Source organism: Panthera pardus, unplaced genomic scaffold (genome assembly GCF_024362965.1).
Source record: "Panthera pardus isolate Hobbes unplaced genomic scaffold, ASM2436296v1 HiC_scaffold_24, whole genome shotgun sequence".
Taxonomy (NCBI): Eukaryota; Metazoa; Chordata; class Mammalia; order Carnivora; family Felidae; genus Panthera; species Panthera pardus.
This window is the reverse complement of record NW_026526810.1, coordinates 34,263,675-34,289,497: the sequence shown is the minus strand read 5'-3', so window position 1 is coordinate 34,289,497 and position 25,823 is coordinate 34,263,675. Positions and strand designations below refer to the sequence as shown.

The 25,823-nt window shown below is 47.9% G+C and overlaps 2 protein-coding genes across 13 annotated transcripts in view; one reads left to right on the top strand and one right to left on the bottom strand.

The window, feature by feature from the left end:
* APH1B (aph-1 homolog B, gamma-secretase subunit) overlaps positions 1-25,823 on the top strand; it is a 140,483-nt gene that overhangs the window by 62,122 nt on the left and 52,538 nt on the right. The window contains exons 7-8 of one of the 6 annotated variants that reach the window (XR_002077998.2): positions 5,905-5,982; positions 14,451-17,773. The exons of 1 other annotated variant lie outside the window; for it this stretch is intronic. The gene's annotated coding sequence lies outside the window, so the exon portion shown is untranslated. Of the gene's footprint in view, positions 1-1,234; positions 1,343-5,904; positions 5,983-13,535; positions 13,959-14,450; positions 17,774-21,216; positions 23,039-25,823 lie in introns of those variants that run through there. 4 more of the 6 variants (XM_019441872.2, XM_019441874.2, XM_053888989.1 and 1 more) reach the window with 4 other exon arrangements.
* CA12 (carbonic anhydrase 12) overlaps positions 1-25,823 on the bottom strand; it is a 51,243-nt gene that overhangs the window by 2,938 nt on the left and 22,482 nt on the right. For 2 of the 7 annotated variants that reach the window (XM_019441865.2, XM_019441864.2), the window contains exons 3-10: positions 16,819-16,998; positions 15,810-15,952; positions 13,376-13,471; positions 12,436-12,499; positions 12,095-12,252; positions 10,704-10,830; positions 1,395-1,427; positions 430-517 (exon numbers count right to left, since the gene is read on the bottom strand). In XM_019441865.2, the coding sequence (XP_019297410.2) occupies positions 430-517; positions 1,395-1,427; positions 10,704-10,830; positions 12,095-12,252; positions 12,436-12,499; positions 13,376-13,471; positions 15,810-15,952; positions 16,819-16,998 (889 nt within the window). Of the gene's footprint in view, positions 1-429; positions 518-699; positions 1,428-3,121; positions 9,444-10,703; positions 10,831-12,094; positions 12,253-12,435; positions 12,500-13,375; positions 13,472-15,809; positions 15,953-16,818; positions 16,999-25,823 lie in introns of those variants that run through there. The other 5 variants (XM_019441867.2, XM_019441866.2, XM_053888987.1 and 2 more) reach the window with 4 other exon arrangements.

Below are 25,823 nucleotides of genomic sequence, written 5' to 3'. Positions count from 1 at the left end.
TATAAAAACCAAACATGACAATAAAAACATGAGCAAAGGGCATTAATAGCTAATGTGAGTGATGAATCAAATTTTCCTTCTTTTTTCTTTTTGGGTTCAGAGAAGAAACGGAGACAGCCTTGCAGCTTGTATTTAGCCAAATGGGGCCTCCCGCGCCCCAGTCGAGAGACTTGTCTCTTGTCTAAGGTGTTAGCTGGTGCAGCAAGGCTGGCAGACACACCTCCAGCTCTAAGCATAAGGATCCTTAAATGACCAGCATCTCCTGCAGAGGATGCGAGGGGCAATTGTGTTCTGGAAACAGCACCCGTAGGATAAGTGTTGGTACAGGTGACAGGGGCCCTTCGTTCTGCAGGCTGCCTTTCCAGACAGATCAATCCTCATGGACAAATAAGCTACCCACTCTCATTTAGAACCAAAACCAGCTCCTACCTCTTCTTTCTTCTGAAAAGCCAAATGGACACTGCCAGGACAACGCAGATGCCAAGAACGCCAGCCAGGGCCACTGAAAGGATGATGCCTGGTGAAGAGGCAATGAAGACACATTACCTTCCTCCCTTCCCCTGCGTCTCGTCCCATGGCACATGGGTGTGAAGTCATGTGACAGCTGTATAATCTGCCACAGAAAGGTGTCATTTCCCTATTTCTGTTCTCAGGTTCTGGTCTTTAGCTCAGCAGAACTGGCTGGAGTACTTGGGGGCATTTGGCATTTGGGCATTTGCAAACTGTAGTGACTCTTCAGGGGTTCTCAAACTTATACCAGGATCATCTGAAGAGCTTGTTTAAATGTAGACTTTTTTTGAGCCCAACCATCAGAGACTGATTCAGTCTGGAGTGGGGCCCAGGAATCTGCATTTTTACCAAACAAACAGCTCTAGCTGATGCTGATGTAAATGGTTCATGAACCACACTTTGAGAAACCCTGAGCTACAGAATAAGAACTTACTCTGTCTTTGTTTGCTGGATTTAAGGCCCATTGGGATGCCTCTATTGGCTTTTCCCCCAAGCTCCATTGCACAGTCCTAAGCAGTCCAAGACAACCAGGGGTCCATTGCCAAGATCACCTAGCCAGTCACCCAACCTCCACACTGGGCTCAGGCATGTTTTTTTTTTTAGACAATGGCTTCCCACCATGGCCAGCAGGTCTTGGATAGCTCGTTGAATGTACACATGCTATAGAGTGATTAGGTCTTTCATTAGGGAAGCATTTGATTGGCGGTTCATCTTTGAATCACAGAGTGACCTGAAGGTAAGACCCACAGCAAGGAGAGGACCGGGAGCAAGAGCAACAGCACAGAGAAGCAGGGAGATTGGGCTGGAAGTATCACAGGCCCAGATCACACCAAGAATCACAGAGATCACCCAGCTGCAGCATGCAAGGCCGGCAGGCCACATACCCAGACTCAGTCCTGTGTAGGTAAGGTCTTGCACTTCAAAGGGGAGAGGAAAAGGTTGAAAATTAACCAAGTCAAACCATGGTGGATTTGACCAGTGTGCTGAACATTTGGTTGGAAGTACAGGGCTTATACAGACTTTCTGAGAGCATTCATTCTTGACTCAGGTGCCTGATGGTATAGAGGGAATTGCCCACCTTGGGAGTTCACACTGTGATCCTCCTTTCCAATTTTTGTCACAGCAGTCTTTTTGCTAGGGCAAGACTTCAGTTTTTAGTACAACATGGCTAGAGTGGGAACATAAGGAAGGGTAAGGATCAGAGTCTCCTTGGGCAGGCTATTATCTGCTGCTTGGATACCTATCCCTCTTCATCTGTAAGGAATCTTCCAGGTTCTGGCTGTCTGGGGCTGGCAGGGCTTAGCTGGAGCCTGTGGCTAGACTTCTGCTCCATCCCTGTCTAGTCCTGTTATCATGATTTGGTTTTGTTTTTGCTTTGGCCCCACTGGACAAACTGGAGAAACCCCTCCCTGATACTAGCCTCCCTTCTCTGATGTGGAACGAGAAGATTGTGGCTTCTCTTAGTGAGTTCCTTTGGGGGTAAGTTAGGAGTCTTCAGTGGGGCTGAAATAGTGCCCAGCTCTCTGAAATAAAATCCCATAGTCAGCCTCCTAGGGACCTCCCTGGGGGAGGGTAATGGGTGAGCCCATCTTCTTGAGTAAGACAGTGATGCCCAGTCATGAAGCTCCCCTGGGTAACCCCAGCATGCTCCTACTACTCCCCATTCTCCCAATCAGGTCCTGCATCTAAAGAAAGTCTCTGTTACACATACCCTCTTGTCTGGTGGTTTTCTGACCTTAGCAGAAACTTCTAGCATATGTGTGTATGTGTCGTGTGGGTGCTTGTTCCAGCTCACATTGGAAGCCAGAGTTGTGGCCACCCAGCGTGACACTCAGCAGAGCCTGTGCCCACAGAGCCCACTCTGAGACTCAGACCTTGGGAGAGCCCTGGCCAGTTGTGAAATGTCAACAGAGGGCCAGGGACTCAGACTTGGGGGCACTTGACACCCTGGGGAACCAGACCTGAGACTGCAGGATGAGGGTTTTTTTGTTCACTCCCTTCTCCTGTTATGTGGCCAGAGTCTGGTTGATTCCCCCGGAGCCATCAGCCCTGTGTCTTTTCCCGGCTGTCCTCTTCCACAGTCTCACACTGACCCTGCAGCCTTCCTCATCCAAGGCTGGCCCCTAGGAGTCTCTGGTCTGGCCTCCCCAGGTGGCCCGAGGCTGTTGTCAGAATAAGCAGAGCCGGTATGGAGAGGGGCTATCCACAAAGTACAGGGTGGCCTGTTCTCTTGGCTCTTGCTCGCCATCAGCAGCCCATGGCCTCCCAAGTGGCAGAGAGAGTGTGGCTCCGATGGCCTGATTCTCTGCTCCAAGTCTCTTCTTGTAACCTGAATACAAGGACCAGTCTGTGGCTTAGGGAGACACTCAGGATATGAGTCTCCCCTGAGGAGAGTGTCCAGTATTTGTATAGCATATGCTGTGTTCTCTGTACAACCTCTGGCCTCTGCACACCGTAATTTGGTATTTTTGGTTTTTTTTTTTAAGTTACCTAGAGGCAACCAAGGCCTCTAAGATCTTAAAAACAACAGCCAAACCCCCAACTGCTCATGCTTTCTTTTCCAAGCCTTTTGATGAAATACACTTTTGTTCTTTGTTCCTAAAGCTCCAGATGTCTGTGGTACCAAACTAGTTCTCGCCACGTAAGACCATCACTAGTAAGCCTAACCACTGGCTAAGCCGCCCCAACTGAACAGTTTCTAAAGTCGTTGCTTTCACAGTCACCTCAAACATCCTTGAGAAACACACAGGGCCCCGGACAGCTGAGCAGCCCCACTCCAGACTGTAGGGGGCACCCCCAGGGAGCTTGGGGAGCAGAGCCAAGTGTACAGAAGCAAGGCCCCCAGAGATGGGACTTTTCTCAAGAGTCCATGGCCCAAGTTGATGTCTTATCTGGAAGGAAATCTGGCTGCCCTTGGCTGTATTAGGCCCTGTAAACAACGGGCTAATTTAATCCAGGGCTCTAACCAGGGTTCCTTGCTCCTGGATGACCACTTGTGAGGGCCTAAATTGCCTTTCTGTGGAAATAATGAAATGAGCAAGCAGCCACAAAGGCAAAGTAAGCCCCGGAGACTGGGACAGATGCTTTTCAGCCAAGACTTTGATGCAGCAAAGACAAAGCGGCTTGACTGAGCAAGTGAAAAGCGTAAGCCACTATGGAAGAGGAATGGTAGTGAGGGTGTCACCTCCCAAGAATTCCACCCCCAGGGGAGCCCAGGGCAGGAAAATGTTGTTGGGATGCTACCCCCTGCCAGTTGAGACAGCACCAACCATCCAGGAAGCGGGACTTCTCTGCAGAGCCAGATGAAGTCCACAGGGCTTGGGGCCCCCTGGAAGCAGCTGCTAAAGCATCTGCTAATTAACAGGAGAGGGGAAAGTCAGGGAGACTTTGGGGGCACAGGGAAAGCTCTTGAGGCAACTGAAGAAGTAGAGCCCAGAGAGAAAAGCCAAAGCCTGCATCAAGCAGAGCCTGTGTGATGGTGTAGAGAATAGGGAACACAGTTGATGATGGGAGGGACACAGCCAGAGAAATTCATCTGCAGATTAAACAAAGAAATGGTTTGGTTTCTAAATGGCGACTAACACAGGCAGTTCCCACTGAAGAACAGTGAGACAGGAGAAACAGAGACAGGCTGCTTGACGGAGATGGCCCACAAGAGCTACTGCATGAGAACACGACGAAGGGGCTTCCGAGCTGGTTGGTTAAGAGGGTGCATGCCATACAGATGTGGGAGCTATCTGCTACTAGAAAGTGCTCTGGTACGGGTCAGGGTGAGCAAAGATAGGGCAGTATGACACAGAGAATGAAATCACACAGATACAGAAGAATTCGGTTGTCACATGCCTCCCCAGGAGGGTACAGATCCCGGAGAAGGCAGACAAACTGATTGCCACAGGGGCACTGCTACCTGTTGTTGCTGGCTCAGGAGCTGGATCTTCCACTGGTATCTCGCTGGACCGAGGGATGCTGGTTAACTGCTTTTGAGGTCTTCTGAAGCCTCAAGTGCAGACACAGAAAAGCCCAGCAGAAGGAACAAGCCCCTCGTTCACACAGCTTGCCGTTCCTGGAACAACTCTAGCATTTTCGAGATCTATTTGCAATTCTGTTTATTCAAACAGAATTTTAAATAAAGAGGAATACAATCCTTACTGTTATTCCTTTCAAAATGTTATTTTAGGGGCGCCTGGGTGGCTCAATCGGTTGAGCATGCAACTCTTGATTTCGGCTCAGGTCATGATCTCACGGTTTGTGGGATTGAGCCCTGTGTCAGGCTCTGTGCTGACAGCATGGAGCCTGCTTGGGATTCTCTCTCCCCCACTCTCACTGCCTCTCCCTCAGTCATGCTTGTTCTCTCTCTCAAAATAAATAAACATTAAAAAAATATTAAAGTATGGACTATTTTGGTAAGTGACATTTTACATAGTTACATACACGTGTATACATATGTATATGCCTCTTTAGCAGTCTCCAGTCTTATAAAAGAGACAAGAAGAGCTTTGGCTTAGCAGGGATTTGATAGTTTTAAATACATAAAATCCAGTTTGAGATGATAAAAGCTCTTATTATTATGCTTAATACAAGTCATAGAGTGAAGTAACTGAAATGCTAGTCCTCTCTTTGGATGATGCTTTGGTAAGAAAAGCAAGGAAGATGCCCTCAGTGACCACAGAACATAGCTATCTTTGGAGAACATATTTAACTGGGGGACTTTTTTATTGACACTGTGGAATCCCAAAAAGAAATAATTTCTACAGATCTGCCAAAAGGTTGCCACCACATTACATCAGGGTGCTGGTTTTCTACAACCATGATAGGGACTGAGGGCTTTGCCCTCCAGATGGCAGGATTGTAGGCCCAGGACAGAAAGCCACACATTGCTCTGAGGGGCCTGAATCCCAGGGCAGTAGGCATGGGTTACAATCTCAGCACTGGGGGTTTAGTGCGCTCCGCTCCCTTCAGTGGCCAGGCACAGGCTGTCTGTGCTGAAGGAATGGTAGGTGGTGGCACGGGGGCCTCTTACTCCTTTTAGGCCAGAGCAACAGAAAAAGCCTGACAGCATCCCTAGGCGACTCTCTCCTAAGACTTTGAAACTTGCCGGCTAAGTTCTGATCTTTAAGGCTTCTTAAACCAATGGATTGATTTGAATGCCTGTCGGCAACCTGAAACAAAGCAAAAGAAGACTTGAAACTAAAAGGTGACCCCTGGCCAGGCTTATGTTCAAATCATTCTGCAGAGAAGAGCCTGGGGAGGGGAGCGGAAGGGAGCTGGCTTGGTTATATCCTCTCAAACTTGTAATGAGCACCAGGCACGATGCCTGCCACAAAAGTGAGTCCCTGTCCTTAGGGTCTTGGAGCGTGTGGATAATCTAGACATTGTTTTTCTTTTTCTGTACAGCAGTAAATCATTATCCTGTGCTATGCTAAGAACCATAACAGAGATGAACGGGTTGTTCCAGCCGCATTGAAAGAGACTGTAAGTCACCTTCAGGGGAACAGGGAAGATTTCTGGCATGACGTTAGAGTGGGGTCGTGAAGGAATTTTCCAGGTGGAAAGCTGAGGGGCATCGCCGGCAAAGGGAGTCGTGTGCAGAAGTAAATCATATGCACATGTAAAAGCAGTGCCTTGCTAAGGGAGGCCCTGCAGGGCGTGGACGGGTGCCAGGGGGAGAAATGCCGGAAAGATAGCTGGGGCCACCTCGCCGTGGGTGGGTCCAGCTTTCTGACTTTCCACCTGGTCTGCCCTGTGCCAGAGGCTTGTTTTTAAGGAGCAAGAGAACATCCACAGTGAGGTTTTTGTTCTCCATAATGCTCGGCTTGGGGTATGCTGAGGAAACATGTGGTGTGTTGAATTGCACTAGATGAAGGGGCTAGGGACTTCGTAGCACATTTGACAATTACTCCTGACTGTTCAGCCCCCTGGATCCAGGGGAATTGGAAGGTGGGAACCCCTCTGTCTTTCATTTGGATGTCTCAGTAGACTTGGTGATACTTTCCATCTAATAGTTTTTATTTAAAAATAGGAACTTTTAGAAACAAGAGGTCAATAACCACAAAGCATACAGTCTAGTCTCAAAAAGTAGATAATTAGCCATCTTAGCTTTGTAAGAGTTTTTCCTCTTTTTAAAGGTTTTATAAAACTCCCCAGGTCTCTAAGGGTCAAGCAGATTCTAATCGTGCGACTCCACAGATTTAGCACGGGTCAAAGCCCTGCCCCACTACTGTCCAGCGCTCTTGTCTAAGAGTGCCTCAGCTGGCTCTGGGCTCTGCAGTGGGGAACATGCAGTTGCTCAGCGAAAGCCCACTAACGCATGATTATAGAAACTCTTTAGCTTCCCCTTGTCCCTCGAGTGTCCCTTGCCCTGGTATATTAAAAATAGGACTAGATAACATTAGCATTTAGGTTCGATAGGCTCTTGCTTTATTACCCACCACCGTCAGGACCCAGTGTTGCTATCTTTAGCTGGGAAGAGGTCAACGTGAAGGAACTAAGAATCAGGCTCCTGGACTGTAAATCTGCCCGTGCCATCTTTCTCCTTCTTCACAGAAGGCATCTGACTCCTGTGAGATCTGGTCTGGTCACAGGATGTCTCCCCCCTCTCTGGGGTCCCACCTTGAGGGCAATGACTCTTGTCTCCCCTCTTCAGCTCAAGTCCTCCATTTGTACCCCTTGGAAGAGGCACTTTCACAAGAGCTTAAAAAAAAAGTGCCTGACGTGACTTTCACCTCTCCATCAAGAGTGGTCATTTTAACTAAAGGCAACAAGAAACAAAACACACATGAGAGAAAAAAATGGTATAAAAGCGAGGGAGAAAAATGATAACAAGTTTCCGAAGCAAATTGCTGCCTCGGAGGCATCTGGAGCCCTGATAAAGGGGTTTGTATGCTTCTCTTAAGGGTGGATAGTTCTCGCCTGTCCACTTCTCTTGGCCTTGGACATAGCCAATTATACAAAAAGCAGGTATATTCAAATTCTAAAGGAAGATAGGGAACAGGGTTTCTCTTGAGTTTGGTTGTTCTACCTTAGAAACCCAACAACCTTTCGGTTTCAAGGGTAGCCATCACCAGATTGAAAATGTCATGCTGTAATAGAGGAAAGACCAGGGCATATGATAGAAAACTCCAGAATCCTGTCATATAAGTGAAAAAAAATCAGCATGGGCCTAGGAAATTCATCGTGTAATTCCTGGGTAGTGGTTCTCAATTTTGCCCCTCATGCCCTGGAGACATTTGGCAATGTCTGGGGACATTTTTGGCAGTCATAAGTGGGGGGATGCTATAGGCATCTAGTGGGGAGAGGGCAATGCAATGCACAGGACAGCCCCCCAGTGAGAATTATCCAGACCAAAATGTCAATAGCACCAAGGTTAAGAAACCCTGCCCTAGGGCTAAATCATAGACTACCCCTTAAGGACAGATTACTACCTCTTAAGGACAGAAATTAAGTTCTTTATTCGTTTTCTAAGCACAGTTGAGGAAGCCTGGTAAAGTTAAATGATTTAGTCCCAGTTGTTCCAATTTGGCTAAACCTCAGAGCCTACTCTCAAAGTCCTTGCACTTTCTCTCCTAGAGGATTTCCTTAACATCACTTTTCTCCTGGCTCAATGTTCCAACTCCATAGTTCCTGTTAACTTCCAGAGAAAGCTCTGAATAAATCAGGCCCTAATTACAAGTTTGCCTTAATGGAAGTTTACAGATAATTCAGCACAATTGCTAAAGGTTCACACTGACACAGGCTCACTCCATAAACCTGTAATGGCATGTTATGGTCTAAGGCCCCTCCAAGTTGGTGTGAGAGCCCCTCATAAATGCAGGTGCCCCCGGGGGGTGAGGTTTGGGGCTTCTCTCCTTTGTGGCCGTCCTCCCCATTGTTCCTTGGGAAACAGCCCCAGTAGCTGCCTGTGTCTTCGAGAAGTGGGAGGGGACAATTCTAGCCAAGTTTCTATAATCAGCCTCCAAATGAACAGGTTTGCCTTGGACTGCCAGGGTTTCTCACTCCAAGGGGAGAGCTGGGCACAGCCTGGGCTCTTGGAAGCAACAGTTCTGGGTGAGCCGTGCAGGAAGGGCAGTGGCAAAGCTGCATTTGGGCTTTGATCTTGATGTCCTGAGCCTGGAGTTGGTCTCCAGGCTTCTGCTAAGAGGCCCCTCAAGCTCCCCAGCCAGACTGGGAGAGTCTATTGAAGCGCTCTGCTACAAGCCTGACTGCACTGCCCACTCTGTGAGGGCCAACTTAGACCTGAGCTGGTCTAAGAAGATGGCTAATTATTCCCAGTGCCATAGTCCATTGTTACAAGTGGAGGTTACTTTGGGATGTCAGACTCAAGTTCCTGTGTGGTTTCTTCTGATCCTCTGTAACTGCCCTCAAACACTGTCCCTGCAACGTAAAGTCAGGATGGACAGTTGTTAGTATCCACTTTGAATCCTATAGCATGTTAGCGTTGAAAGGACATTACCTCACCTTGTCCAACCTATCATTTTATGGCTAAGGAAACCAAGGCCAAAGAAGGGACATGATTTGCTTACATCATACAGCAGGGAGGAAACAAATTGAGGCCTTGAACCTAGGTCTTCTGACTACAGGGGGAGTCTTTATGACCGTATCCCTTGTGACTTATATAGACCAATCCAGAGAAGAGATCTGATTATTATCTTGAATCACAAATAAGATCTACCTTATCTATGTGGGCCAAGTCCCTTATCTCCAGGTAGTTTTTTTGTTTTGTATTTTATTGAAGAGTTGAAGTATTTTCCATTTACCCTTGACTACTACTCCATTTAGAGGAATGGGAAAAGAGAAATTTATATCCAAACTAGATCACAAAGGGATGATCTGTACATTTGAAGCGTTTTCCTAGAAAAGTTGACAGTCATCATCATATGCGTTCTCTGTGTTTAAGAAGGACCATTGTTCACAGATGACGTTTTCAGACCAGGAAACTGAGAAAAAGAGAGAAACTACCTTAACCAGTGGTGTGTGGCAAGGAGAGCACAAAAGATAAATTCTTGGCCAGGTCTGATTAAGTGATTGACAGGACATAATTCTGATCATATATATGGGTCAGTGCAAAAGGGCATGTTTCTAAAGCTTTCTGGCAAGGGCCCTGAAATACTATCTTCCTATGTTTAAGCTTAGTCAGTGGTAGTTATAATCTCACACAATAACAAAGGAATAAGAAGGTGAGACAAGGAGAACTGATTCTCGGACAAATGGGTTAATGGGGTCATCTTTAGATATGAACACCTGGCCCAGTTCCATCACAAGTGACATAAGGAGAAAAAGTGGAACTTGCACAGACCTACCTGTTTCTGACCATGAGATTCCCATGTTGGGAGTGGCCCAAGAGTCTATGGTGAGAGTGAACTTGGAGGTTTGAAGAAGGGTGTGGCCCCCCAGAGTGCTCTCTTACCTGTTTCCCTGAACCCCCAGCTTCCAACAGTATTGACAGGGGTATTGAACAAGTAAAGATGTTAAATGTCCTTCTGGGGAGTTATGGTTACAGATTTAAGAGGAAGAACGGAGCTTTCATAGCATTAGGAATAAACCAAACTATTCAGCTTCATTCAGTATAGCTCCTGTGTGTCTGTGCTTAGGCAAGCTTAAGGAGATGAGACAAAAAGGCAGTGAATGCAGACGCTTTCTTGCCTGATGGATCCTGCTACATCAGACCATGAGCTACTTATGCCCACAAATGTGGATTATGCCCACTCTCTGAAAGTTTAACGAAGGAGCATCCCTGGACGTTGGTGATGCTGATGGTGCTATGAATCACCTGGTGAGGCTGAAGATGGGCCTTGATGCTAAGAAAGCCTACAGCAAGAAGTTAGGAGTTTGTCTTGTGAAAACAGTCCTACCATGTGTCTTAGGAGACATACTTCTCTGACAGAGAGGACCCCAGAACATCCTCTCTTCCCCATCTGTGAGAGTCTCCCAGACTTAATGGGGGCTCCGGTCCAGGCACCTAGAAGCCCTGGCTGGTGCCTCCCTGCAAAGGCTCAGGGAAGTCAAGAGCAGTGGAGGGAGACCTCAGTAAACCCACACACAATAGCTTCTTACATACTTGGTTCCCTTGGCAGCCAGAGTGCTCTGAACCCACCCCCTAAGTGTATCAGTGACAAAACCCCGAGGGTAGGGCACCCGACTGCAGATAAAATGGGTGTCCTGGCACCATACGCCCCCCACACACCGCATCTTCTCACCTTGTCGGAAAGAGATATACACCAGCCTCTCGTCAAAGTTCTGGACCCGCCGGAAATTGTTGACCATCTCTCTGGGGGATGGGTCATCCACATGTGTGCAGTACAGAGCAGTCTCCAAAGCTAGAAGCTGCAAGGCAGGAACACACCCCATGGGCAAAGTGATGCTCCCTTGCCTGACCTCAGTGGGGAGGAGAACTCTGGGGCTTGGCAGGAGGCACGTCAGAAAGCAGTGGGAAAGCCAGAGAACTGTTTCCCCTCCCTCGCAGGCGTCTGGTTGCCTGGACACCGGGTGAGCTGGTCTGTCACCACCTCCCAAGGCTTGGGGGGAGGTTACAGCTCTTAGCTGCTGGGTGGTGGAGGGGCTCCTCAGCCTCTCACAGGCCTGATTTGCAACCCGACTCTAAATCAGAGGGGCCTGGGGCTTATTCTGGTGGTCCCATCACAAGGAACAAAAAGAGGGAGGCAAGAGTCTCACAGTTCCTCTGACCACTGGTTCCATGGAATTTTCGTACACCCACATACATTATATAATCTGTTTCCAAGGCAGCTTCTAGGTTACTGCTCCCCTGAACATTTCATCTCTTGATTCATCACATCTCTATTCCTGTCTGCCCACCTGCTGCCATTTATCTACATTACTCAGATCAGTAGCTCATAGTAAAAAGAACGACCAACAGTGAGGGCCTTACTGGTCCGGAAGAGGGGTTGGGGGTGGGACGGGCCATGAGCCAGTGTGCAGCACTGCCCCTGGCCCTGTCTCCTGGACAGTCAGTTTTCTTCTTGATGAATTTCAACTGTGGAGTAGGGGATGGGCAGCGACCAGCAACCCCAATCTGACTTTGGGGCTTTGTCTCCAACCAGCAGGCGATCCCACAAGCTCCCTCAACTGTCTATCCCTCACTTTCATCATCTGTAAGATGAGAAGGTTGGAGATGATTGCTGAGGCTTCTGTCCCCCAGTTTTGCACTAGACTTTGAGCTTCTTGAGAACAGAGACCATTGCCTACTCACTGCCGCAGTCCCAGCACTCTGGTTGGTTAAACCATCGAAACTGGGTCTGTCTTTATTCTGCCCTGTAAAGGAACCGTGCTCGCTCCACCATGGAGGCAAACACTATGCAGCCACTGAGGGGTATATTAGGAAATGCAGCCTAACGACTTGCTTGTAAGGAATTGTGGAGATGGGTTCATTTTTCAAGCTTGACTTGATAACTCTGTTTTTGAAGCTCGGCCTGTAATTTTTGCAGTGCGTCCAGGAACCCGCACTATTTGGAGAGGTTTTGCACAGCTGTCAGTGAAACTCTAAGTGAGGAAATCAAGTTGTTATGATATTGGGTGATGGTAGAGATGGAGGTGCCACATGGCCTCTGTCTCAGAAGAGCACGACAGTTACCTGCTCCTGGGAAATTTGCACAGGGTTCCGGAAAACCGTCCAGAGCACTGTGGGGTGGCAAGGAGGTGTGGTCAGGGAGCCTTTGTAGCGGTAGTATTCGTCAGGCCTCTCAGGAAGCAGCTCTTCAATGCTGAAACCCGGAATGAGCACTTCTTGGCCTGGAGAGACATATTGGGGAGATGGTGTCCGCCTTTCTCCCCATGGCAGAAGTGCTGCTGGGCATGCGACTGAGCCTAGAAATGTGAACAGCACCTGCCCCCTGCATTCATTTTTCTTCAGGTCACACGGGGGTGACTGTATTCTCCTCTCTAGGTGTAGATAAGCATCCAAGAACCCCTTACCTTTGTATTTGACATCTTGAAGGTGCCTGAAGATCTTGTCATAAGATGGATTGAAGGAACCCATCTGCAACATAGATGGGGCAGGTTGAACTAGGACAGAATTATATAGGCTGAGCCTGGTGTAACAGTTGCTAATGGAAGGACTGGACTAGGGGTATATAGTCATCACTGCCAAGGTCCTCCCTGAAGGATTCACTTTACTAGGACAATTATGAAGGATCGCTAGCCTGTTACAGAGTGAGGGTGATGGTCCTGTCCTCTTGCATCTCAGGACGCGAGGCACTGAGTCCTCAGGGCACTGGGGCTTGAGCGTCGCGAGGCAAAGAATATAGCCTGTGCTCTTGGCGATCAGGCTTTGAGTCTGAAAGCCACAACTAGCATGTTTTCTAACCAGAACTCAAGGGAGATGTAGTACGTACAAGCCAAGTCAGGCAAGCAAGCATGTCGAAAAACGAGGTACTTGTCTTATTAGGGAAATACATGCAAGCGAATCAGGAAACATTCCCATTTGGGGGATTAAGGAAAGAGCTCACTCCAGGGTCCATATAAAGACTACAACTTGGATGTTAGGAGTTGTGTAAGGGATTCGACACCTGATGAGGCAGCGCTGAATGATCCCCACCCCCCAACCCCATACACACAGGGCCTGCCTCGCTGGACAATTCCAAGCTTTATACAATAGGGCTAGCACCCAGTGCTCATTTTCTCCAGTGTTCCAAAGGACATGCCCATTTCTGCTGCCCAGCTACACAAAGTGCTGCCTCCTGGCCAAAAGACAAGGTCCCCTATGGGGGCATACCTCTGGCTCTAGAGGCAAGACACAGCCAAAATGAGAGTGAGCCACACACATCCAACGGACGGGCAATTCAGGGACCAAATGCCGAGCGTGATACCATCCTGGCTTCAAATTTCATGTAAAACCCCTTTCAACATCTCTTACCTCTATGAGAACAGCTAGGACGGCGAGGCCTTCTGACTTGTTACTGGCGGTGCTGGCGTTGGCATACAGGTCCGAGTTATAATGGACGATATGCAGCTGCAGTGAAAGGAAAGCTGCTCACCATGGGTGGGCGACTCATGGGAACCTTTTGCTTTTGCAGGGGGAGGACACATATTTATCCCTCCGGTGGAAAAAGAAATCACAGCCCGGCTTTTATACGGGTTTAATCAGCCATATTTCAAGAGGCCAAAAAAACAAGGACGTTACTCTCTGAATGTAGATTCTTAGCATTCACAAAAAAATTCTAAGCTCATTTTTTCAAAGCAGGAATTACTTGTGATTATTAAAGTGAGGGAAAGAGAACGTTCTGAGAAATCTTGGGTTTCAAAAGTCTAGGTAACTGGGACGCCCAGGTGGCTCGGTCGGTTAAGCGTTCGACTTGATTTCGGCTAAGGTCTCGTGGTTGTGAGATTGAGCCTCGAGTCCAGCTCTGTACTGAGCCAGGAGCCTGCTTGAGATTCTTTCTCCCTCTCCCTCTGCACTCCCCCCCGTCAACATTGCATGCACACATGCTCTTTCTCTCTCTCTCAAAAAAATAAATAAATAAATAAAAATGTCTAGGTAAGCATTAAGGTATTGTTATGATAAATTCTGACAATAGGTTGCACCTAGTTTTTAATCCAAAATGTGGTGTCTGTCACTTGTCCTCCAAAAAAACTATATTAGTAGATACATCTGTATATGTGACATACATTTTTGCTGAGTCTTTGCCTCTTGAGACTGTGACACGCTGAGATTTTCTCTTTTCCTTCATCTCTTTCTCCGTCTTACATGGTCGTAAATAGAATTCAAGCAGATTTTACTGAATACGGCTTAATGTTCCCCACCTTTCAAGTGGCCCTTTCTAATTTTCACAAGTGACATGACATCATTTCTTTTTTTAAGTAGTCCTCGCTATGAAGGATGTAGCCTGCCACCTTGCCCCCCACCACGTTAGCTTGGCACAGCCTTGAGAAATGGGGGATTCTGTATGGCTGACACCCTGCAGGTCCTAGATCCGTATTTCTTTTTACAGCTGCCCTTTGAGTGTGCGGTCTGCTTCAGCACTTTTCTTACTGTGTTCAGATTAAACAGAGAGGAACAGAATTCCCTGCTGAAGAGATGAAGAGACTCTTCTCTATAGGACCCAATCCAGAAGAACTGTGCACTTTCAAGGACCCTCCACAGGGAATCTGCCACTTTCGGGTCACCTTGATGTATTTTCTCTATTAGAGACATTTATGGCCCATCTTCACCAGGCCCTTGGTGATAATGTGGCTTCATAGCAGAAAATATAATGATGAGAAATCCATTTAAATGCCCACACTCTCCCAGCCTACACCCTAACTCCTTCTTTATTCCCCGGGTGTAGGTAGAAGCCTCCACATTGCAATTAGCCTGAAAGAAATTGCAGTCCTGGGGTTTCAGAGATGGGCCTGGTTTGAAATGCGTGCCCCTCCAAGAGTGCCGTCCTATTGGGCCAGAATTATAGCCCCTCCACACATGTAACTCTACCTATAATTAGCCTGAGACATTAAGCAGTTCAGCAGTTAAGAACAGAGGAGAGTGGTCATGTCATTATTTACCTTGGGCTCCACTGGCTGATCAGTAGCATTTATCTCCTTGTATTTATTGCCCTGTAAACAGTCAGAGCCACACCCCCAAGTTCTGTCCTCTGGGAGCACTTAAGTGGAGCACCTCAAGCACCCCCACCGTACCTCCTGCACACCTATAGTGCAGGAACAATGCTCCACTCCTTCCGTTTCCTCTGGGCATTTTGGGGCAGTGCCTCAGAACGACACAACACAATGTTGTGCCGACGTCCCAGACTATCCTCTTTGACTCTCTCATTGCCGTGATGTCCCGTGAATTATAATGCCAGTCTTCCCTTGGCTTGTGGCCCTGGGCCCCAAGGTTCCAAGCACAACCCATGCCCAGGAAAAGGAAAGCTGGAGTGGGAAAGGCCTGTGCAAACAGCACGGCTTGTGAAGAAAGATGGAGAAGTTGGGGGAAGCAATTAGCCCAGTAGGATTCAGCAGCGAGATACGATACGTCAGCCAGACAAGCCGGTGGGATCCCGATCTATGCAGGCAGAAGAGCGATGCCGACAAAAGGGGCATGTGTGCCCCACTGTGCCACCCCGGGAGCATTGCCTTCTGAGCGGCGCCACTCAGTAAAGACAGAGACAAACTCCGTACGTTCAGGAGGAAGGGGACCAGGGCACCGCGGAAGAACCGCGGGGGGATGGGAGTGGCTCTGCCTTCCCTGAGTGGGTGTGTGGAGCCTGAAGGCAGCCCTTGCTTACGCTCTGATCTTCGCTGCACACCAGCCAGGTGGAAGGGTGCCAGACCACCCACCGCCAGGCAGCCTCTGCCGGCCTGCCCGCTCCACTCACCTCAGCAGCAAAGTGCTTCCCACCGACAGTGTGCTCGGAGCCGTGAGGGTCATTCTGGTTCCCCCAGTGCAGGTGCAGCTGGGCGGCACTGTAGCGGGACCGGAGGCCCTGGATGTGCATGTCCGAGGGCAGGTTCAGCCTCACTGTGGGGAGTGGAGCCTTCAGAGCCCTGGCCAGCTGAGCACTGCCTGAGAGCAGTTAGTGATGCGACACCGGCCCGGGGCCCAGACAGGAGGCAGGTGGATGCAGTGAGTGGAGACACAGCCTGGGGCTCAGAAACCTGGGCTCTTCTCCTGAAAATGTCCCCATTTCCCTAAAGCAATTCTAGTCGCACCAGCCCCTTCTAAGCTCCCCTGGGAAAAGGAGGGCAAGAGCACTAATACTAGATGGGTGGGTGTGTTTTTACATATCCACATATTACACACCCAGCTATCAAGATAGAACCTTTAATGAAGTATCTTCCAAGCCATAGAATAATATAACAGCAACAATAATAATTGCTATTTATGAAGCATCTTCTGTATTCCAGATCCCCAACATACATAATCTCTAGTCTTTCCGCAGTACCCATCAATATGCCCATTTTCCACGTGAAAGCTCAAGGAGGTTAATATTCTTACCCAGAGTCTCATGACTCATAAGTAGTCAAGCCAGGATTCAAATCCAGGTTTGTCTGACTCCAAAGCCTGGGCGACCCCACAGTGAGTTGCGTGGCTCCTGGAGTGTTTGCACCAGGGAGCCCAAGGGCTCAAGCCTGTCCCCCGCCTCCCCCCCACCCCGCCCCTTCCCAAGAAATGTGCTTCTTATGCAAGGCGCTGCCCTGGAATAACTGCCTCTAGCATCCCCCCCAGTGAGTGGTCCAGGCATCTCTCATCCCTCCCCCCTCCCACCGCCCCGTCTCCTGGGGGCTGTATTTCAGTGCAGCCCCCTCCCTGCCAGGGGCAAGAGAGCAGGCCAAGGAGCTGAGGGGAGCTCAGACATCCCCTTGCAGTCCTCAGCATTCTCTCACCTGAATGGCCATCGTTGGTCAGGAGAAACTGCTCATTGGCAGAAACATTGTAGCCTTGGAACCCAAGGGGCACAAGGCTGGCGTCGTACTGGAGGATGTCACTGTGCAGGTCTATTGGGGACTGCAGCACGCCCCCACATGATGGGTACTTCTTGGACCAGCTCTTCTCCCCATCTGGACCTGAAAGGGGAGATTCAGGCCCTAAAATTAGTCCATTTCCCACAAAACTGTTTTCCTCACTTTCTAATTCTGTGTCCAATACAATCACTCCTTTTCTCCTCTTAATCCCCAGAGGTATATTCTTCGAGGCCCAGAAATCTCAGCCTCCTGCCATTTGTCCTTGAAGGGAGATGGGGATAGAAGGACTAGAGCAGCCCCATGCCACGGAATAGGGCCCACCAAGCTCCATTTTCATTGCTCACATTTTGGCACAGTACACATCCTTTCCATGTGAGGACCTGTTGATATTCAGCAATTTAGCCTCTGTTTATGGAGCACCTATTACGAGCAGGAATTACTCAGGGTCTTGGGGCCACCAGGTTGAACACAACCATAGGGCCCCTGCTTGCCCAAGCTTGCATCCTCTGGGATGCTCCAGGCTGGAAAAAGTGGTGTCTTACTGACCACAGCTCCAGGAAAGTCTTCAGGGCTTGTGGATTTATAGATATGATCTTCTTGATAGGAAACCTTTGAGGACATTGACTCTTGATAGCCACATCCAGAGCAAGTATAAAACCCCATCTGATAGGGATGCTTGAAAAATTCCAAGTAATTAGGGGATCACAGAGCTAAGTGCACAGTGTACCCTGAGAGAGGGTGACAACACTACAAACTAATGACAAACGATCAGTGAGGAGGAAGAGACTTAAAAATAAATCCTCCAGGGCTCAGGCTTCTTGCTAACTACCAGGTGATTGTCCTTCCTCTGGAAATGGAAATAAACAATCCAATCCCATGTTCAGATAAACTTTCTTACTCCCACAGGGAAAAATCTTTAAAGAATGTAAAGCTGTGCTTAAAAGATTATCTCCCGTGGTAATTAAATGGATTTTCAGGCTGAGGTTTCTCCAGAAAAGTGAATAATTGGCATGTCATGGCTCGTTAGGGTAAAACCATTGTGCCCTGTGGGCTCTGAGTTGGGGACCACGCTTTGCCATCTGGGGTCCATTCATCAGTATTTTGGCACCAGGAATGATGTTAACTGGAGCAGAGGGGAACAGAACTCCGCTTCCAGGGAGCCTTCCATAGACAGCGGCACCATTTCCCAAGAGTGTACGTGTATATTCTGGTTCCCTACCCCTTGTTCTCTAACTAGGGGACTTCATCTGAGAGTAAGGAGAGTCTAAAGAAGAACTTGGGTGCCCGTGTTCATTTAAAATGCTATGAGGAACTGATCCGAGGTCTGGACACGCAGTGGAACCCTGCTAATTTTTCCGACTGTCAACCTTTGGATAGACCTTTTGGGAAATGTTAGGGCTTGAAGGGATTTCACCATCTCCTGTCCAACCTTCCAACAGACACCAGTTTCCTCACTTGCACAAGCCAGTCAGAGTCTTCACTGAGATATATTTTAATTTCCCAGACCTCAGAGCCCTGGACTCAGAAGGAACTCACACCAAGATGGCAGAGGGAGAGGGAGGCCGGAGGACATCAAAGCTGTCACTCCATGGGGCAAACCGGGGTAAAAGTAAGACCGTTACTCAGCTGAGGGCAAATCCAAATTCCTTAGGGACAGTAGGAAGCATAGATGAAGCAATCATGGGGACCTTTCGAAACCCTCGGGTCAGGAAGAGGTACAGCTACCGGGTGGCAAGCCTTCTGGAGTGAGGCCGCCAGCCTTTTCTCTGATCACAACATCGTCTGGACCCACAGCCAGCGTGGCAGAAGGCTGCCAGCCAGGCACGAATGGAAAAACTCAGTGAGTAAAGAGGCGTAGCGATGAGATGATTTCTCCTTGCCCACATGACTAAAGGGAACTGGGTCAGAAGGACTTTCTCTTCCCAGAGCAGAGGTTCCAAAAGGTGTCATGAAGAGAGCCGTCTAGTGATAACTAAACCAAGAGCTCCTGGGGGACAGGGACATCTCTTGTTCATCTCTGTGAACTCATGCTGTGATTAGGGTCCCATGCATAACAGGCATTTAGTAAACAGCTTCCCAAAGAATAAAAGACCCCAAAGAACAGAGAGCTTGGGAAAAGGTTGTCAGGAGGAACTTTTCTTTTTCATTGCACCCTAAATACTCTTTGTTGGAAGTCACACTGAATTAGGTATTTGGGGGGCAGAAAGACTAGGGATATAAAAGGCAACAGAGTCTGTGTTGGCAAAACCTCCCGAGGAAAGAAAAGCAACTGCACAGGACCAGAAGAGTCCAGAAAACAAGATTTCAGCGCCAGCTGTCCCAGCACCTCAGTGAGTGACCTTGAGCAAGTCACATGCGCTGCCTGAGTCTCCTTTACCCTCGTACAAATGAGAGGATTGAACGCTGCGTTCTGGAAGTTCCATTCTGGCTCTCAGTTCCGAGACTGATTGAGATTACCTAGGACTAAGCACCTCCACCCTCGGTGTCAGGCAGGTTTGAACGGGTTGGAGACGGTTGCTCATGCCAAGGCAGCTCCTGGGCACGTGACAAGGTGCCCAGTGGGGAGCGGCGGTGAGGCTGAGCGCAGGGCGCTGCTACTCCAAGGTCTGGCTGGAAAGCCGTCTGCATCAGGAACTTGCCACAGGTGTTGGCTGCCGTCCACAGGGGGCCTCGTCTTTGAGCCCCACTCACAGGCGCTTTTATAAAAGGGGCAACAGGGTCTAGTAGAAAAGGCTACTCCTCCTGCCTTGTTATTATTTTTAGTAGTTTTGGTTGTTACATCTCTAAACTCTATAGGATCCGAAAGGCAAGAATTGCCCCATTTTACAGATGAAGAATTGACATTGAATGATTTGCCCTAAGTTAGACTTGGGCTCAGGTAACAGAGTTACCTTGCCTGGGTGCCAGGACCTCCATGCCCTTCTGTTTTAGTATGTACCCAGGAGATTTGGTGCATGCCTGTTTCCCCCCTCTCCTGTGCTCGCCATGCAGGTAAGCATCATGTCATGTTCACCTGGCACGGAGCAGGCCCTTACTTGTTTACTGAACTGGATTCTGATGCTAATTTTGTGCTTGTTCCTCTCCAGGGAAGCATGCACCTATGAATGCCCCTAGCTTCCCTTTTACCCCGTATAATTTATTTTTTCCCATTAAAAAGAAAAGAAGAAACTTAGGTCCTTTGCTCAGGTTCAAAATTTACCCTCCTAGCTTCCTCGTTTACCTGCCTGAGGGTTCGTTCTGTTTGGGGGCCACTCACTGAGAACAAAATCCGGTTGCTGCCCTGGAGCCTGGGAGATGGTCTGCCAAGTATGGGGCTTCACCACAGTTCATAGGACCCTCCACCAGCACGTGGCAGCCAGTGTCCCCTTCTTGCACATCTGGGGACACTGTCAGAGCAGCCTCCCATCGTTGTGGCTTGTGAGTGAGACAGGTGTGAGGTGCTGTGTGGGTGGACACCAGGGCAGCCGGTATCAGGGCTGGGGGTGTTGTCAGTAGACCTCTCTCTGCCCCCCACCCCTCGCCTCCGCCTGGGCAGTTTGTGACTTGTTGCAGAGGCAATGCTGGCTTTTTACAGGCAGCTCCAGCCCGGGCTGTGGTTTTTCAACTTGGCCACGATTTTCACACTCATGCCAAGTGCTCTGGTGCCAGAAAACCGCCCTTGGGATGGACTCTTCCAAAAGAAGCATTTATTATTTCCAGCTATCAGAAAAATTCCACTTTTCTCATCTGAGTTTTGACTTTGCCTTTTCAGTTAGTTGGATTCCTCGCATGATCCTGATAAAGGAGATCGTGTGTATCTCCCAGTTTGTTTTTCCAAATAAAGTCCCGGCATTATTTCTTTTCCAGCACATGTTTTTCTGCTTTAGGCAAAACAGAAGTGGACCTCATTTTTGTTTTGAAATGTGACAAGAGATTAACATGGCACAGCTCAAAATGCCTCTCGTGATCTCTGAGTGGGAATTATGAAGCCCGGGGTCCAAGATTTGATGCCCAAGGACCAGAATTTTTTTTCCATGGAGAATTTCAAATACATACAACGGGGGAGAAGGGAGCACAGTGAAACTCCGTGTCCCCCAGCTTCGACAACTAACAATTTGCAGAAACAAATCGCACCCACTCTCCCCATCCCTGGATAATTTTGAAACAAATCCAAATGTATTTTTTCTATACGTATTTCAGTATGTGTCTCTAAAACACAAGGACTCAAAACCACAAGACTGTTACCACACTTCCAGAGTGAACGACTCCTTAATATTATCAAATCTAGTCAGAACTCAGTTTTCCAGTTATCTCCTAACTGTTGAATGGTTTATTTGTAAGCTTCGGGGTTGAAGTACGGTCCACAAACTGCAGTTAATCAATCTGTTATGGCCTGGATCTCAATTTGATGGTGTGATGCCTCATCAGAGAACAACTGGCCCCACTCTTCCAAGGCTCCAGATCTCAGAGCCAAGCTGGCTGTGTCCATCCTGTGCCCTCACTTGGTCATGGAATCAAACAGAAACTGTTACCACCACCGTCTCCACCACCCTGGGGTAAGCCCTCATCATGTCCACCGTCAAGGCTTTCTGCAGAGTTCCGTGCCTCAGCCTCTCCTGTTAGCTGCCAGGCTCCTTTCTCTCGTAACCGAGTTTAACCAGACTAACCAGACGTTGCCCTGCCTCTGTGGCGCCGCCCCTCCACCCCACCCCCCTTCTCCAGAGCACGCCCACTCCACCCAACAGGACAGAGCAGAGCCATAGCCATCTTTCAAGGCCTGTTGAGGCCTTCAGTGGCCCTCATACCCTCCCCCGCCAGCCCCCATGGTCAGGCCGGCTTCCCCATCCTCAGAACAAGCTATGAACTAACTCAACCTTCCCATATGTTCTTATGCTAAAAAATGTGCTTAAAATGCCACCTTCTTTCCTCTTTGCCTTTCTGAATCCTGTTCACTCTTCCAAGTCCAGCTCAAGTCCTGCCAAAACTACTTCCAGGGCTTTCTCCCTGCCCCGGGACTCCTTGGCCAGCCTGCTGGGGGTTCACACGGTGGTACAGTGATATGAATACTCACTTAAGTCTCATGTGTGACTGCTGTCTCCAGACTAGCATATGAACCTGCTCCAGACTAGAACTCTGTCTACAAATTTCACAGTCCTTTTGAAGACTAGAGCTTTTTGTCACGTCCTTCCCCCATGTCTGATATAGCAACACTTACTAAACACTTAATAAATTGATTTGGGGGATTTCTTAAGCTCATTTCAGAAATCTAGCCATAAAGGGTTGAGAAAAGACTCTGTGTGTGTGTGTGTGTGTGTGTGTGTGTGTGTGTGTGTGTGTGTACGTGGGCATGTGCACATGGTTATAGGAAGATGAGGATAACAAGAAGGGTTTTGTTCTTAATAGACAGACTTAAGCATACTTCCATACAGAATGGAAAGGGGAGTAGAGAAGGAGAGTTGGATCCAGGAGAGAGAGGAACCTATGGATGGAATGTGGCTCTGAGAAGACAGCGGGTTGGGGAGGGTCCAGCCAGCAGAGCGCAAATTGATTCCAGGCTGAAGGAGGCACTCAGTAAGTATTCAGCAGATGAATCAGAGCAGGACACTGAAGGCTGCCTGGAAGTGAAACCCATAGACTGAAAACCTAGGCAGAAATCCAGGAGCTCAGCGGGCCCGCAATGCTGATCAGAGGGGATTGGCTATGGGAAGACAAACTTTCTCCACATTCTGCAGTATATGCAACCAAAGTGCGCCAGTGAGCCTAAACAAGTCAGTGTGATTTTTTTTAATGAACTTATATTTTGATATTTTCTTCATACATCTTGTGTCTTGTTTTAAAACTTAATTACAGAGAACTTCAAAGCAGGTGCAAAGGTACCATATAATGTACCCATCTGTCAATCCATGATTAGTTTAGTTTATGTCCCCCCACTACTGGATTACTTTGAAGAAAATCTGTGGATGCTTATCTAAAGATAAGGAGTCTTGGGGCACCTGGGTGGCTTAGTCGGTTAAGCGTCCGACTTCGGCTCAGGTCATGATCTCACGGTCCGTGAGTTCGAGCCCCACGTCGGGCTCTGTGCTGACAGCTCAGAGCCTGGAGCCTGTTTCAGATTCTGTGTCTCCCTCTCTCTCTGCCCCTCCCCTGTTCATGCTCTGTCTCTCTCTGTCTCAAAAATAAACGCTAAAAAAAAAAAAATTAAAGATAAGGAGTCTTAAAAAATAACCACAATATTATTTTCACATCCAAAAACTGTTGGCAGTAATGCCTTAATGTCATCAGATATCCAGAGACTGTTCTGGTTTCCCCAATTGTCACATAAGTTCATTGAACAGTTTGAGTCAGGGTCCAGGTAAGGTTCATGGATTATGACTGGCTAATATGGCTCTAGGTTTCTGTTTAATGGCTTTAGGTCTCTCTTTCCTGTCCCCCCTTCATCTCTCCCCAATATGGGTGTATTTACTCTGTACATATATGAGGTATGTCTTTGCCTCAAGCAAATAATAATTTATGCATTATCCTCCATTTACTCCATTTACTAATGGAGGATAATTTTATTATTTTATAACCTGTTTGCAGACGTGGTATGGGGTAAGTAAAAACTTTATGGGTTGAGTAATTTCTTATATTTTTATGCCTGGTACATATACTAATACATATGTATTATATATACATATAATAAAAGCATGGAGAGCGCCTTCGAAGATGAGAGCTATGTAGTTACTGCTACAATCGGATTCCGGTTTCTCACCGATTATTCTCTCTCCCTGACTGTACATCCTATGTGCTCAAGAATAATAAAAATTTTAATAAAAACATTGTCTGTAACTTGCACTGTATCCGATGAGTCTGGACAAAAAACAAAATGCATTCATTGTCATCCTATTTTGAGGTTTGTCTTTGAGCCTTTCTTAAGTCGGTCCCTCAGATCCACCTGCTGCCCCTGACATTTCTTCACGGTCATCCTCTCTGAGGTAGACTCATCTCCGTGTCTCTGTGAACCCTTGTGCAGGCAGCTGCCTGGGAAGCCAGTCCTGTGCCACAGGCTCCAGGGCGTGTCTCTTCAGCGTGGCCGCCGAAACACAAAGATCAAAACTTGTGCCAACAGATAAAACCATCGTGGGAAGGTTTATAAGGTCTACATATTGTGGATGTTGACATGCCTTTTTTTCAACCAATAGTCAAAGTTTCAGTGCAATAAAAGTTTTCGGTCAGTCCCCCAAAGGATCTGACTATATAATGAAAATGGACCTAGTCCTGGCATGTATATACTTAAGTGGAAGTGATCACAGATGGTGTATCAAGTTTGAATACATTTAATGAAATCGATCATGTTTGCAATTAAAAATGGGTATTCAAATGTTGAATAGAGGAGGAAATTGCTACTCTCCTTGGAATGCTACTTAATTTTGAAGTTCATTCATTCATTTCTCCAACAAATGTGCCTACTATGTGCCCGACACTGTATTGGGTACTGAAGATGCAATGGAGAACAAAACAGATGTGGTCTCTGTCCTCATGGAGCATCCATTCCAGAGGAAGAGTCTGATAATAAAGTGCAAGTAGGCAAACCAATACATAAATATAATAATTACAGTCTCCAGTCAGTGCTATGAAGGAAATCAGCAAGGACTAGGATGGAGAAAATGGAGGGATCACTGTGGACCAGGTGCTACAGGAAGGCTTCTGAGAAGAGGTGCCATTAAAATTGAGATGGAAAGGATGGATCTGAGCCAGCCATGAGCAAAAACAGAGGGATGGCATTCCAGAGAGAGGGCACCACAAGCTCAGAGGACTTGCTGCAGCAGAGAGCCTATGTATTTTATATGCATGTGATGTATCAACTCAGAAAGAACCTAGGATATATCTGGCTTCCCCATGCCCAAGATGGGCATCGCCCTATGACAACGAATCTTTCGGCACCTGCTCATGTACACTCCTCTGTTAGGTCCCCCTTTCAGGGAGCTGGTACCCACCTTTCCCTGAAGGCCATCAGTCATGGTCCTGTGGCTAGAGCCATATGGAGCATGGCTAGGCCATAGGACCCCATTCAGAGGAGAAGGCAGCCTTTGGGGCCCCCTCTAAATCCATCTTGAAACCACACATCTTGAAGATGTCATTAGGACATGGGAGCCACGTTTTAAAACTATTTAATATATACTTTATAGGTCCTGCAGTTTACTTCCAAAGTTGATTAAAAGATATACAGCTTCTCATAGAAGTCCAGTGGGTTCAGCCTATGGGGAGTAGGGAGTTCCCACAGAGTCCACCCTAGCTGGGTTCTGGCCCCCCTGCAGAAGGCCATGTTCTGCCGATTCTGCCTGTTTTCCTGCCAGTCAAGTGGAGAGGCATGGCCACAATAACCAAGATCCTGCCCGGAAGGAAAGGAGGCTAGCAGGGCTGTGGGTTAATGATTGGTGGATGAGGTCTTATGATTTTATTATAAACAAGTGGAGGCCAAGGAATCAAACTGGCATTTTCCTTTGTTAATGTTACAAATGAGTCAGAGACAGGGCAGTGAGCAAGGACTGGAGAGTCAGGGTTACTTATTATTTATACAGCTTAAAGCTGGATTGCTGAAGGAGGCCCATTCTTCTTCCTTGGATTTTATGTTATGGGTTAATAAAAAGGGAAAAGTTTATTTTTTAAGTTTATTTTTGAGGGAAACAGACAGAATGAGAGGGGGGAAAGGCAGAGAGAGAGGGGGATGGAGGACCTGACAATGTAGGCCTTGAACTCACAAACCTTGAGATCATGACCTGAGCTGAAGTCAGATGCTTAACCGACTGAGCCAGCCAGGCGCCCTGAAAAGGGAAAAGTTTTCTAAAGATGCTTTAATCTGTACTTTATCTCAAACTTTCCTCTTTGTTATTTCCATTAGTATTTGGGCCAGCTTGAGAGGGAGAGCTGATGCTGGCGTCAGCTGGGCCAGTTTGAGAGGATCAAGC